The sequence below is a fragment of the Salmo salar genome, chromosome ssa11, assembly GCF_905237065.1.
Source record: "Salmo salar chromosome ssa11, Ssal_v3.1, whole genome shotgun sequence".
NCBI classification, from domain to species: domain Eukaryota; kingdom Metazoa; phylum Chordata; class Actinopteri; order Salmoniformes; family Salmonidae; genus Salmo; species Salmo salar.
Window position 1 is genome coordinate 87,897,386 of NC_059452.1, and position 14,861 is coordinate 87,912,246.

The 14,861-nt window shown below is 43.2% G+C and overlaps 1 protein-coding gene and 1 long non-coding RNA gene across 4 annotated transcripts in view; one reads left to right on the top strand and one right to left on the bottom strand.

Annotated features, from left to right (window-relative positions):
* Positions 1-1,336: 1,336 nt before the first annotated feature.
* Positions 1,337-2,385, bottom strand: LOC106563353 (uncharacterized). The gene is made up of 2 exons (XR_001319234.2): positions 2,281-2,385; positions 1,337-2,164 (listed from the first exon to the last, which is right to left on the bottom strand). It is a non-coding gene; the product is annotated as an uncharacterized lncRNA (long non-coding RNA).
* A 4,179-nt stretch (positions 2,386-6,564) lies between these two features.
* The window catches only part of LOC106563178 (protein mono-ADP-ribosyltransferase PARP14), a 35,044-nt gene continuing 26,747 nt past the window's right edge, over positions 6,565-14,861 (top strand). The window contains exons 1-2 of one of the 3 annotated variants that reach the window (XR_006757675.1): positions 6,565-6,915; positions 7,080-7,195. Coding sequence is in view for 2 of the 3 variants with exons in the window: in XM_045690019.1 (XP_045545975.1) it covers positions 6,732-6,915; positions 7,080-7,195 (300 nt within the window). In the remaining variant the exon portion in view is untranslated. The remainder of the gene's footprint in view (positions 6,916-7,079; positions 7,196-14,861) is intronic. The other 2 variants (XM_045690019.1, XM_014128485.2) reach the window with 2 other exon arrangements.

Consider the following 14,861-nt stretch of genomic DNA (forward strand, 5'->3'; position numbering starts at 1 on the left):
CGGTCATCAGCAACCTTGTGGGCTGCCGTGGTACTTTTAAGCAAGTCAAGCATATGTGAACCCTTGACAACAGCGCCCTGAAGGATAAACTCTCCTTGGTCATTCCAAGTAGCGGTCCCTTTGAGTCTTTTATCTTGTTCATAATGTATCTAACATTTTTCCTGTTACGTGCCGGAACATGTGTCAACATGTCATGCATAACATTATCTTCAACACGCATTTGATCTTCAGCCGGTAAGATCGCAGGTACAGGCATTACAGGGGCTTGGCTCTCTCTAGGCGCGTCATCTTTTAAAGGTTCCGGTAGGGAAAGCGTTAAATGGTTGGTCTCTCTCACCTTGTTTTACCAAGGCCAAATACCTTTGCACGAGGTTTGTGTATTTATGAACCTTATCATAGGGGTTCAATCCTTTTCGGTTCAAAATATCCTTCATGGCCATATCCAAATCATTTTCCACTGTTTGTCTGATATTTTCAGGACCCTGCATTTGTTTTTTAAGTCTATCCAACTCTTGTTGAGGCACCAAGTACATTTTATTTACCATCACACTCTGTGTTCAACCCCCACGTCTGGCAGCAATAAGGCTGGTGATGAAGGGCACAGCTATAGTTAACAACGGCAGAAGAAAGCCTACAACAGTCTGGGGGTTGTCTTTTTTTTTGAAGACTGGTTGTTTTATTTGCAAAGAGTTTGATCACGGTCTTTTGTCTCTTACATTTTGTTAATTGGGTCAGGGTGAGTGGAATGCGCCCTTTGAGAAGATTCAAAGCAATCTCACATACGGATAATATGAGATCTGAAGAACAGTGACCCAAGATGGCCTTCCGTTCTTTAGCTGTAGCCCCAACTAGGCTTCTCAAGAGGGGCAGGTTTCTTTTTAAACGCAGCGACATAGCGGTTACTTTTTAGGAATGTACGCAGTCGGCCACTCCCACGGGAACAGGCCGGTTCGGAGCCTCAGGTGTTCTGGAGTATTTGCTTTTAAATCCACGATTAAATAAGAAAATGGCGCTTTGGTAGCGTCCTCAGATCTCCCTATAAAGTAGGATTTCCTTCCCGGGTACATCTGCTGAGCTAGAGTGTTAATTTGTAGTTTGTCTCTAGGGTTTTTGAACAAAACCATGTAATTGGCGTTCAAACTAATGGTATGGTTATTTTTACCTTGGTGAAACACATTCTGCACCAAGTACAGCACGGACAGGTTTCTATGATGAGTATATTGGGTAAAAGCTCGTGCAATTTCAGGATGTTCGCTACCTGCAAATAGCATATCGTGCAAAACCAGCAGATTGTTTTTATGAGGTAAAGGTTCATCATCAGACAGGGATTCAGGTATTCCTTCAACAAACTTGATTTTTATTTTCTTCAACAGTTCATCATACAAAGGCTGATAACAAGAATAACACCACACAATATTGTCAGGCTTCTGAGATAGCACATGTCCAGAATTCTCTAAAATACTTTTTACAAAACAAGTTTTACCACTGTTGGAGGGGCCTGCGATTAAGGCCGAAAATGGTAGTTGCAACCGGGGGTCAAAACCTTCTACAGCAGCCATTATATCTTAAGCTTTAAGACACACTGGGGCTTGTAGCATAAGTCAGTAGCCAAAGGGCAATGTGGTCCCGTCAGGTAAAAGCAGTCTCTTGTCATAGACTACCCTGAATCTTTTAGTAAGTGGTGCATTCTTTAGATGGAAGCCCTTTTTATCCCTAACAATTTTTTTGTAGGAGCTCAAAATCTCCAAGTCACTATTCCGGTCGTTTATAAACCCCTCGACCAAGCGTGTGATTGATTCCAAGTTTACACGCGGGGCATTGTTCTACGCCAGAAGGATAGATCCTGACTGTATTGCCGTAAAGCCCCCAAGTAAAGCCCCCATTCGTTTGTGTAGCAAGACATTTCTGGATTTTAGAGCCCTGGAAAAGGCAGTAATAAACCTAGCTTGTTCTATTTCAGGTTTGGGTGTTTCTACATAAGAATTGGAGGAATCAAGAAGGTTGGCAAATTCGCAGAGGAGCAAGTCGTCTACCTCGGGAATGTCATTTAAAACGGTGAAATCATCCGGTTTCGTTGTTTATTTGGGAATGTCCGGCGCGACGAAATCCTCCGCGTGCTCTCGGTGTGTATGGTCTTCTGTGCCGTTATACACCGGGGAGGAGTCTGAAAGAAAATAATATATACAAAATAGATGATTAAATATAGAAATATCTTAGGTAAAAAATGTAAAATCCATTTCAGACATAATACTATATATTAACAATACATAATTAAATTACCTCGGCTTTTTTGACGCGTGCTGTTCTGACGAATCGCGGAAATCGTGGGCTCTAGACTTTTTTCACCAGGCCTTCCAGATTCTGCAGGGCATGTCTTGTTGGAGTCTGAAAAAACATTATTTGTCATTGTTTTAACATATTCAATCATAAAAATGTATAAATTATAATAAAATATGTATAACTAATAACATATATAATGGCTTCATACCTTGTCCATGTAGTGCCGTTACTTGAAGCAGTAAGTTTCTGGACCAGTAACACCTTTCGGGCTGGGGTGATTCTGCGCAATGCACTTGCGCACATGTTGTGCATTGCTTGTTTGGGTCGGGACTCGGGAGTCTGGAGAGTGATGGTTCCCGGGGGAGTTGATGTGACGATTCTCGGTGCGTTTGAAAAAACGTTCGTACAGAACGGGAGAATAGCAACTATGTCAGCATTCAGAGTACATAATGCAGCAGGGATCCTTTTTTTGTGGTCTGTCAGCTGTAAACACAAAAAATAGCTTTTAATATAGGGTTCACACTTTTTTGTTTTTAATGTATAAATATTCTTATGGATTTTATTATTGGACTTACATCGACAATGGTGTGATGGGAACTGGCTGCATGCGTTTTGCTCCACTGAAACCCCCTCTAACGAAGGCTGTTCCAAATCATCTATTCCCTTCAGCATCTGTGTAAAGGATTGAGACCCTACAAACGTTAAACTAATATTAACATATATTTATACTATATATACATGTTTAAAATATAAGAATACATGCCCAAGCTCAATTGAAGAGACGCACACAATCCTAAACAGGCTCACACACCTTTTCTGGTTTCAAAAGCCACCCATGCAGAGACACACACCCCCACCCCCTATTTGTTTTGAAACACACACACCTACATTCCCGCACACACCCCCCGCGCACGCACACATCTTTCCGGAATCCTTTTTTCTCCCGGGACAGGCTTGTGGATGGCTCGAAAATGCACAGCCCCTTCGTTAAAAAGGTGAGATACAGCTTTAACACCATTTATTTAATTCATAATATTTTGTACAGACCTTTTTAAACATGCAATAATTACTTAAACATTTTTACTGTGCAATATTGAAACATGCAATAATGTTTTTTATGTATAAACAATGTTTGTACCGCAGGTCAGCCACCATTACCTGGCACATGTAATGTAGGAAAGACATGTTGTTGTAGGAAAGACTATTTGTATAAAATAAGACATTGCATTTCTCCGCGACAGACCGGGGCGAGAGAGAAATGACAGATTCCCGTTCGTTAAGGGGTGAGATATAGCATTAATACCCATTATTTAATTCTAAATCTTTAGTACAGACCTTTTAAAAACATCTCATAATTAATACAAAACATTTTTTTACTGTGCCTTTCTTACAGATAAAGGGCCCCGGTTATAGGGTTGTCCCTGACCCCCCCCCTCAGTTTCCAATTCCCCCTCGTCATAACAGGCTCTCTTGCTCGCAGGATAACCCACACTCGCTCCGTCAAGGCTCCGTAAGTTTTCACTCCATGGATAGATCATACGTCTTGCATGTAGACTCTGGGTATGTCTTAAGGACAGAAGCAGCCAGCGACGTAATTGTTCACGATTTTGGAAAAGACTGTCCAGCTTATTCATCAGGGTTATGAATATAGGGTAATCAATCCATGTAAAGCTAAACACAGGCATAAAAAAGTTCACATCCTTGCAGGCTTTGGAAAATACATATGAACTGACAGACTTCGTCGCATTTGTACTGTCAAATTGTTCACATGCTAAAATTGTCACTTTGGAGTCGGGGCTATAAGCCATTGAAGAGATCCTTATGGCTTTCAAATATTTGCGCCCACCCACAAGCTCTTCCAATGCATAGCCTGGCACGGTTGTACCACTCAGGGCCTGTTCAATTTTACAGAGTACTAGCCGTATCTTAAGCCATTCTCGCATACGCAGCGCAGGTGAAAAACTCCCGGGCTTTGCATGGTAAAGGGGGTTGGGACCGCTGTCTGTGAAAATCTTCACAGTTGAATCCTCCGGTTGGAATATGTAAGTCATATGGCCATCACTCGTATCCAAGACTCCTTTAAAACATTCCGGTGCCTCACCCAATAGGTCCTCGATGCTTTTATCATTGGGCTCGAAACAAGAGGCGCATAGTACCCCGAGAATTGGCCTAGGAGACATATTTTTCTGTTTAATGTTCAGGGTTTTATTTTTTAAATCTTGTTTAGTGTTCTGGGGCCGCATGTGTTGTTCTGGGTCTTATTTATAAGGCGTCTGCAGCCAACACAATCCCCCCCGACATTCCTGGGTGGGGTGTGGGGGCCATCCTCTTTGAAATGTTCAAACACAACCCCCCCAGTTCAACGAGGTCCCTACACATCAATCATCATGACAACTTCAAAGGAAAAGATGCAATATAGATATAAAATAACACACACTCTAACACGTGACAGAACAGGATGCAACTATATGGCCCTAACCACGTGGATGTCCTGACTGGATGCCCTTATTTGGGCATGTACGAGTCATCCGGACATAGGGTCATAAATCACGATTTTGACCGATGCCGTCTACTTTATTCTCTCTAACCCCTGTCACGCCCTGAAAATAACATCTTACTATGGTCAGGACGTGAAACATTGCAACTCCACGAGGTGAGATCTTGTATGGAACCCCAGGCCGAGGGAGATTGACAGTTCTTTTGTGTTTCTTCCATTTGCGAATAATCGCACCCAACTGTTGTCACCTTCTCACCAAGCTGCTTGGCGATGGTCTTGTAGCCCATTCCAGCCTTGTGTAGGTCTACAATCTTGTTCCTGACATCCTTGGAGAGCTCTTTGGTCTTGGCCATGGTGGGGAGTTTGGAATCTGATTGATTGATTGCTTCTGTGGACAGGTGTCTTTTTTACAGGTAACAAGCTGCGGTTAGGAGCACTCCCTTTAAGAGTGTGCTCCTAATCTCAGCTCGTTACCTGTATAAAATAAACCTGGGAGCCAGAAATCTTTCTGATTGAGAGGGGGTCAAATACTTATTTCCCTCATTAAAATGCAAATCAATTTATAACATTTTTGACATGCGTTTTTCTGGATTTTTTTGTTGTTATTCTGTCTCTCACTGTTCAAATAAACCTAGCATTAAAATTATAGACTGATCATTTCTTTGTCAGTGGGCAAACGTACAAAATCAGCAGGGGATCAAATACTTTTTTCCCCTCACTGTAGATATACAGTGCCAGTCAAAAGTTTGGACACACCAAACTGTTTTCTACATTGTCGAATAATAATGAAGACATCAAAACTATGAAATAACAAAAAGTGTTAAACAACTCAAAATATATTTATTATTTGGAGATATTTTATATAAGAGATTCTTCAAAGTAGCCACCCTTTCACTTGATGACAGCTTTGCACACTTGGCATTCTCTAAACCCGCTTCATGAGGTAGTCACCTGGAATGCATTTCAATTAACAGGTGTGCCTTGTAACATTTTTGACTTTCGTTTTTCATTGTTATTCTGTCTCTCACTGTTCAAATAAACATACCATTAAAATTATAGACGGATCATTTCTTTATCAGTGGGCAAACGTACAAAATCAGCAGGGGATGAAATACTTTTTTTCCTCACTGTACATATACACCCACGTGGGTGTGAACGTTTTCAAAGCCACACACACCCCAACTAACCAATTTCTCTTGTGTAGAGAGAGAGATACAGACAGATATTTAAATGTACATTCTAAAACCCCAAATATATATATATTCTCTCTCAACAGCCCCACCCCAGCCTTTGTCCATGCTGTCCCTCCATCCACTGTGCCATATTTCCCTCTGTGCGTCATCGGGTAGTCCTACACCGTTGACTCAATAGACTACATACTGTTAACGCCAGGAGAATGCAGTCTGTCAGCATACAGTACCTGTCAGTGTCCTGAGCAGCAAATGCCCCACCTCAACCTTAGCCCATGCTTTCCCTCCCTCCACTGTGCCATATTTCCCTCTGTACGTCATCGGGTAGTCCTACACCTGTGACTCAATAGACTACTGAGGGTTTACTGCCAGGAAAATGAGTGCAGCGCAGCAGTTAACTAGTGTAGCAAATTTGGGGGCTACCCCCGACCAGGACTCAAACCTGGATCCAGCGACTGTCAATCTGTTTTTCTGTGTGAAGAGCCATGGAAAGAGAATGATTTATGCAGAGAGACAGAAAGAGGATTCCTTCATTGCTCCAGCTCTCAGACAATTCTAGCAAAGTTATTATCTGAGGCATAGTGTTATCTGCTGGTGAACATGTGTACCTTCCTCATATAAGGCGTGGTTATAGGATCAGTAGGTCCATTGTACACACGATTTCCTCCTCAACCGAGCCTGAAACGAAAGTGAAACAGTGGATGCAGTGAAATAGGACGACGCGTTTCATACCCAAACAGTATTCGCATGAGAGGGGAGAAACGATGGATGAATATCCTTATCCCATCACTGTAGACGTCAGTTGGACAAAGTCTGTCTCTAAAGGGATACAGAACAAGCTTCAGATTTATTTTCAAAGTAAAAAGAAGTCGAGTGGAGGGGACTGCTTGGTGCTCTACGAGGATCAACGTTCCACTAGAGCAACTGTTTATTTCAAATCTGAGGATGGTAAGCAGATCACCACGGATGAAGATTTGTATCGTATAGTTGTCATTTTCACGCCTACTGTAGGATATCATAATAGTGAAATAATGTTAACCATAAAAATGTAAATATGTACAAGTGACTTCCAGTAAAGTGACGTGTGCATGATGTCGCATTTGTCTCCACAGTCAGGGAAAGGGTTCTATCGAGGGATAACCACGAAATAACTGTAGACAATGAAACTGTGAAGTTGCGCTTGTCATCATCATCGGGGGAAAATCTGAAAGAGGCTTGCTCTCCGTCGGTGAGTAGTTCATGTCAGTGGTTCCCAAACCTTTTATAGTCCCGTACCCCTTCAAACATTCAACCTCCAGCTGAGGATCCCCTCTAGCACCAGGGTCAGCGCAATCTCAAATGTTGTTTTTTTGTAAGCCTACTGCACGCACACTATATGATACATTTATTTAACATAAGAATAAGGTGTGAGTTTTTGTCACCACCTGGCTCGTGGGAAGTGACAAAGAGCTCTTAAAGGACCAGGGCACAAATAATAATAAAATAATCAATAATTTTGCTCTTTATTTAACCATCTTAAAACCTTATTTGTTCATTGAAAATTGTGAATAACTCACCATAGGTTAATGAGAAGGGTGTGCTTGAAAAGATGCACATAACTCTGCAATGTTGGGTTGTATTGGAGAGAGTCTCAGTCTAAAAGAATTTTCCACACAGCCTGTGCCTGTATTTAATATTCATGCTAGTGAGGGCTGAGAATCAACTCTCACATAGGTACATGGTTGCAAAGGGCATCAGTGTCATAACAGCACGATTTGCCAAGGCAGGATACTCTGAGAGCAGCCCAATCCAGAAATCTGGCAGTGGCTTCTGATTAAATAAAATTTTCACAGAACTGCTTATTGCAATTTCGATGAGGCTCTCAGTTGTTTGTGTCATCCATTTCAGGAAAGTACCTGTGTAATTACTCACCCAACTCACTCAGTTGCTTCGCTATATCATATTTGACATTAAGCTTGAGTTCATTTGCACACAAAAAGTCATACAATGATGGACCTGTGTGTTGTCCTTGTTAATGCAGACAGAGAAGACCTGTGTGTTGTCCTTGTTAATGCAGACAGAGAAGAGCTCCAACTTCTTAATCATAGCCTCAATTTTGTCCCGCACATTGAATATAGTTGCGGAGAGTCCCTGTAATCCTAGATTCAGATCATTCAGGTGAGAACAAACATTTACATTTACATTTAAGTCATTTAGCAGACGCTCTTATCCAGAGCGACTTACAAATTGGTGCATTCACCTTATAATATCCAGTGGAACAACCACTTTACAATAGTGCATCTAAATCTTTTAAGGGGGGGGTTAGAAGGATTACTTTATCCTATCCCAGGTATTCCTTGAAGAGGTGGGGTTTCAGGTGTCTCCGGAAGGTGGTGATTGACACCGCTGTCCTGGCGTCGTGAGGGAGCTTGTTCCACCATTGGGGTGCCAGAGCAGCGAACAGTTTTGACTGGGCTGAGCGGGAACTGTGCTTCCTCAGAGGTAGGGAGGCGAGCAGGCCAGAGGTGGATGAACGGAGTGCCCTTGTTTGGGTGTAGGGCCTGATCAGAGCCTGAAGGTACGGAGGTGCCGTTCCCCTCACAGCTCCGTAGGCAAGCACCATGGTCTTGTAGCGGATGCGAGCTTCGACTGGAAGCCAGTGGAGAGAGCGGAGGAGCGGGGTGACGTGAGAGAACTTGGGAAGGTTGAACACCAGACGGGCTGCGCCGTTCTGGATGAGTTGTAGGGGTTTAATGGCACAGGCAGGGAGCCCAGCCAACAGCGAGTTGCAATAATCCAGACGGGAGATGACAAGTGCCTGGATTAGGACCTGCGCCGCTTCCTGTGTGAGGCAGGGTCGTACTCTGCGAATGTTGTAGAGCATGAACCTACAGGATCGGGTCACCGCCTTGATGTTGGTGGAGAACGACAGGGTGTTGTCCAGGGTCACGCCAAGGCTCTTAGCACTCTGGGAGGAGGACACAAGGGAGTTGTCAACCGTGATGGCGAGATCATGGAACGGGCAGTCCTTCCCCGGGAGGAAGAGCAGCTCCGTCTTGCCGAGGTTCAGCTTGAGGTGGTGATCCGTCATCCACACTGATATGTCTGCCAGACATGCAGAGATGCGATTCGCCACCTGGTTGTCAGAAGGGGGAAAGGAGAAGATTAATTGTGTGTCATCTGCATAGCAATGATATGAGAGACCATGTGAGGATATGACAGAGCCAAGTGACTTGGTGTATAGCGAGCATAGGAGTGGGCCAAGAACAGAGCCCTGGGGGACACCAGTGGTGAGAGCACGTGGTGCGGAGACAGATTCTCGCCACGCCACCTGGTAGGAGCGACCTGTCAGGTAGGACGCAATCCAAGCGTGGGCGGCGCAACGAGATGCCCAGCTCGGAGAGGGTGGAGAGGAGGATCTGATGGTTCACGGTATCAAAGGCAGCAGATAGGTCTAGAAGGATGAGAGCAGAGGAGAGAGAGTTAGCTTTAGCAGTGCGGAGAGCCTCCGTGACACAGAGAAGAGCAGTCTCAGTTGAATGCCCAGTCTTGAAACCTGACTGATTAGGATCAAGAAGGTCATTCTGAGAGAGATAGCAAGAGAGCTGGCCAAGGACGGCGCGTTCAAGAGTTTTGGAGAGAAAGGAAAGAAGGGATACTGGTCTGTAGTTGTTGACATCGGAGGGATCGAGTGTAGGTTTTTTTCAGAAGGGGTGCAACTCTCGCTCTCTTGAAGACGGAAGGGACGTAGCCAGCGGTCAAGGATGAGTTGATGAGCGAGGTGAGGTAGGGGAGAAGGTCTCCGGAAATGGTCTGGAGAAGAGAGGAGGGGATAGGGTCAAGTGGGCAGGTTGTTGGGCGGCCGGCCGTCACAAGACGCGAGATTTCATCTGGAGAGAGAGGGGAGAAAGAGGTCAAAGCACAGGGTAGGGCAGTGTGAGCAGGACCAGCAGTGTCGTTTGACTTAGCAACGAGGATCGGATGTCGTCAACCTTCTTTTCAAAATGGTTGACGAAGTCATCCGCAGAGAGGGAGCAGGGGGGAAGGGGGAGGAGGATTCAGGAGGGAGGAGAAGGTAGCAAAGAGCTTCCCTAGGGTTAGAGGCAGATGCTTGGAGTTTAGAGTGGTAGAAAGTGGCTTTAGCAGCAGAGACAGAAGAGGAAAATGTAGAGAGGAGGGAGTGAAAGGATGCCAGGTCCGCAGGGAGGCGAGTTTTCCTCCATTTCCGCTCGGCTGCCCGGAGCCCTGTTCTGTGAGCTCGCAGTGAGTCGTCGAGCCACCCAGATAGGCCAGTCGTGTGAGAAATTCATCATCAAGCAAGCGGTCAGACAAGTGAAAATTCTGGTCAGTAAAGAACATTTTAAGCTCGTCTCTCAATTAAAAAAAACTTGTCAATACTTTGCCTCTTGATAACCAGCGCACTTCTGTATGTTGTAAAAGCGTTACATGGTCGTTGCCCATATCATTGTGTAATGCAGAAAATAGACGAGAGTTCAGGGGCCTTGCTTTAACAAAGTTAACCATTTTCACTGTAGTGTCCAAAACGTTTCAAGCTGTCAAGCATTCCCTTCTCGGTGGATGCTGCAGCGTACCCAAGTGGCGTCCCAAGTGGCGTCGGGAGCAACTGCTTGCATGCGCGTTACCACTCCACTATGTCTCCCTGTCATGGCTTTTGCGCCATCAGTACAGATACCAACGTGAGCAGCAGCTACGTTTGGCTCCATACGGACCGTGAGTGGAATTCCCGTGAGAGAGTAACGGTTAATGTGATTGGATGTTAATTATTTGACTAGGCTACCTGTATTTGACATTGTGTTGTTATTTCGCTGAACACTAGATGGTTTAATTTTATTTTTGGCAGTGAAACGAGGCTACTTAGGCGAGAAAAAAACCTCACCCAAATGTATAGCCCCGTTGGAAAATATAAATGGACTGTTATAAAATGTGAAAAAAAGTAAAAAATATCAAATTAAAATTTAATTAAAAAAGGATGTGAGCATATATATTAATTTGAGTTGTCTCTTCGTTAATTCATCTGCCCCCCCTTCCCCCTTCATAAAAAAACATAATGTAAAAAAAATGATTTTCAGCCCGGGCCTGATATTCTAACATGCTGACCAGTCTGACTGCCCGTCCGCATGTTGATTTTGTCCACCCACACCAGACACGATTAGGACATGCAGGTTGAAATATCAAAACGAACTCTGAACCAACAATGTCAATTTGGGGACAGGTCGAAAAGCATTAAACATTTATGGCAATTTAGCTTTTTTGTCCTGGGATTTAAACATTGGGTTGTTATTTTACTTTAATGTAGGAGAATATAACACATTGGACCTGGTAAAAGATAATACAAACAAAAAACATGCGTTTTAAAAATACTTTCCCCATCATCTTTGAAATGCAAGAGAAAGGTCATACATTCAGATAGAATTTTAGGTGTAACATAGATGTTGTCCACAAGATGGCAGCAGTGTGTGTGCAAAGTTTCAGACTGATCCAGTGAAGAATTACATTACTTCAAAACATTTTGTATAAAGTCTGCCAGTAGTTTGCCCAAATGTGCCGAATTGGTACATTTATTCATTTTCAAGTACATGACTATAGAGAACATGCAAAAATGCTATCGTAATAAAAAAGTTTACACACTCCCAGGAATGTCATACATCCCAGGAATGTCATACATGGATCATTAGCTTCCCTACAGAAAATACACTAAGCTTCCCACATCTAGATGGCTGTGCGGGGGATGAGGAGCCAGAGACACTAGTGGGGTCAAACTGTAGAACCAGTTCCTACATTTGAAAATAAAGGTTTAAGGATAGCGATCCCGTAGAGGATAAAGTGCATTACCACCACCAACTGGACTGGAATCTGGACCACAGTTCATCTTTCAATCACCCACGTGGGAATATGCTCCTAAAAATCAATAAGGAGATGGGAGAGGCGGGACTTCCAGCACATCAAGAGTCACAAATAGAACCAAGTTATATTTTAGCGCCTGACTACACAGCCGCTTGTGAGTAGTGTGGGTGCAATGATTGAATAAATCATCAAATCAAAATCAAATCAAATCTATTTATATAGCCCTTCGTACATCAGCTGATATCTCAAAGTGCTGTACAGAAACCCAGCCTAAAACCCCAAACAGCAAGCAATGCATGTGAAAGAAGCACGGTGGCTAGGAAAAACTCCCTAGGAAAAACTCCCTAGAAAGGCCAAAAATCTAGGAAGAAACCTAGAGAGGAACCAGGCTATGAGGGGTGGCCAGTCCTCTTCTGGCTGTGCCGGGTGGATATTATAACAGAACATGGTCAAGATGTTAAAATGTTCATAAATGACCAGCTTGGTCTAATAATAATAATCATAGTAGTTGTCGAGGGTGCAACAAGCACGTCCGGTGAACAGGTCAGGGTTCCATAGCCGCAGGCAGAACAGTTGAAACTGGAGCAGCAGCACGGCCAGGTGGACTGGGGACAGCAAGGAGTCATCATGCCAGGTAGTCCTGAGGCATGGTCCTAGGGCTCAGGTCCTCCGAGAGAAAGAAAGAGAGAGAGAATTAGAGAGAGCATATTTAACCTCTTACATCTAGACGTTCCGCTAGTGGAACACCTGCTCCAATATCCAATGATGGGCGTGGCGCGAAATACAAACTCCTCTAAAATACAAAAACGTCAATTTTTCAAACATATGACTATTTCACAGCATTTTAAAGATAAGACTCTCCTTTATCTAACCACACTGTCCGATTTCAAAAAGGCTTTACAACGAAAGCAAAACATTAGATTATGTCAGCAGAGTACCAAGCCAGAAATAATCAGACACCCATTTTTCAAGCTAGCATATAATGTCACAAAAACCCAGAAGACAGCTAAATGCAACACTAACCTTTGATGATCTTCATCAGATGACAACTCTAGGACATTATGTTATACAATACATGCATGTTTTGTTCAATCAAGTTCATATTTATATCAAAAACCAGCTTTTTACATTAGCATGTGACGTTCAGAACTAGCATACCCCCGCAAACTTCCGGGGAATTCGCTAACATTTTACTAAATTACTCACGATAAACGTTCACAAAAAGCATAACAATTATTTTAAGAATTATAGATACAGACCTCCTCTATGCACTCGATATGTCCGATTTTAAAATAGCTTTTTGGTGAAAGCACATTTTGCAATATTCTAAGTACATAGCCCAGGCATCACGGGCTAGCTATTTAGACACCCGGCAAGTTTAGCACTCACCAATATCAGCTTTACTATTATAAAACTTTCATTACCTTTTGTTGTCTTCGTCAGAATGCACTCCCAGGACTGCTACTTCAATAACAAATGTTGGTTTGGTCCAAAATAATCCATCGTTATATCCGAATAGCGGCGTTTTGTTCGTGCGTCCCAGACACTATCTGAAATGGTAAATCAGGGTCGTGCGCATGGCGCAATTCGTGACAAAAAAATCTAAATATTCCATTACCGTACTTCGAAGCATGTCAACCGCTGTTTAAAATCCATTTTTATGCCATTTTTCTCGTAAAAAAGCGATAATATTCCGACCGGGAATCTCCTTTTAGCTAAACTGAGGAAAGTAAACAAAGCTTTTGGTCGACGCGGGCACGAGCCTGAGTCTCACAGTACTGTAACCAGCCACTACCCAAACGCGCTACTTTTTTTCAGCCAGAGCCTGCAAAGCCACGATTCAGCTTTTTGCCGCCTTCTGAGACCCTATGGCAGCCGTAGGAAGTGTCACGGGACAGCTAAGATCCTCACTCTTCAATAAACAGAGACAAGAAGAATGACACCTTGTCAGACAGGCCACTTCCTGCCTGAAACCTTGTCAGGTTTTTGCCTGCCAAATGAGTTCTGTTATACTCACAGACACCATTCAAACAGTTTTAGAAACTTTGGAGTGTTTTCTATCCATATGTAATAAGTATATGCATATTCAAGTTACTGGGTAGGAGTGGTAACCAGATTAAATCGGGTATGTTTTTTATCCAGCCGTGAAAATACTGCCCCCTAGCCATAACAGGTTAAATTCACACAGGACACCGGATAAGACAAGAGAAATACTCCAGATGTAACAGACTGACCCTAGCCCCCCGACACATAAACTACTGCAGCATAAATACTGGAGGCTGAGACAGGAGGGATCAGGAGACACTGGAAAAGATGATACCAGATGGAGCCCTTGGAAAGATGATACCCCAAACTATTATTTTCGGATATAAAGACTACGCTGTATCAACAAAAACGGATTGCAACTTGCAAAACATGCGGGAAGAAAATTACAGACTGAGGCGCAACAACTTCCAACTTTGTTCGACATTTGAATAACATGTATGTGTACATTTATTTTGCAAAGCTCGCACACGCTACTCGAGCGGTGTCGTCAGCATGTAACATGCTAACCAGACCGTTCGTCCACCATCGCGCACATGTTGATTTTGTCCACCCACACCAGACGCGATCAGGACACGTAGGTTGAAATATCAAAACGAACTCTGAACCAAATCAAAGCAAATCAAAAAATAATATATTTTCCCTGTGTAGTGAAATGCTCCAACAGTGTAGTAGTATCTGAAAATGATTCACAGCAATACACGTCAATCTAAAAGTAAAAGAATGGAATTAAGAAATATATCAATATTAGTTTGAGCAATGTCGGAGTGGCATTGACTAAAATACAGTAGAATAAAATACAGTATATACTGACAGACTCCAGTCACAAATATGATGACTTGCAACTCGACTTTGACACCAATGACTCGTGACTTAACTTGGACTTGAGCCTTTTGACTCAAACTGACTTGATACCCTCCCCAAGCCCAGGAACGTCGGCGAGTAAATTCAGATGGAGCCCTTGGAAAGATGATACCCCAAACTATTATTTTCGGATATAAAGACTA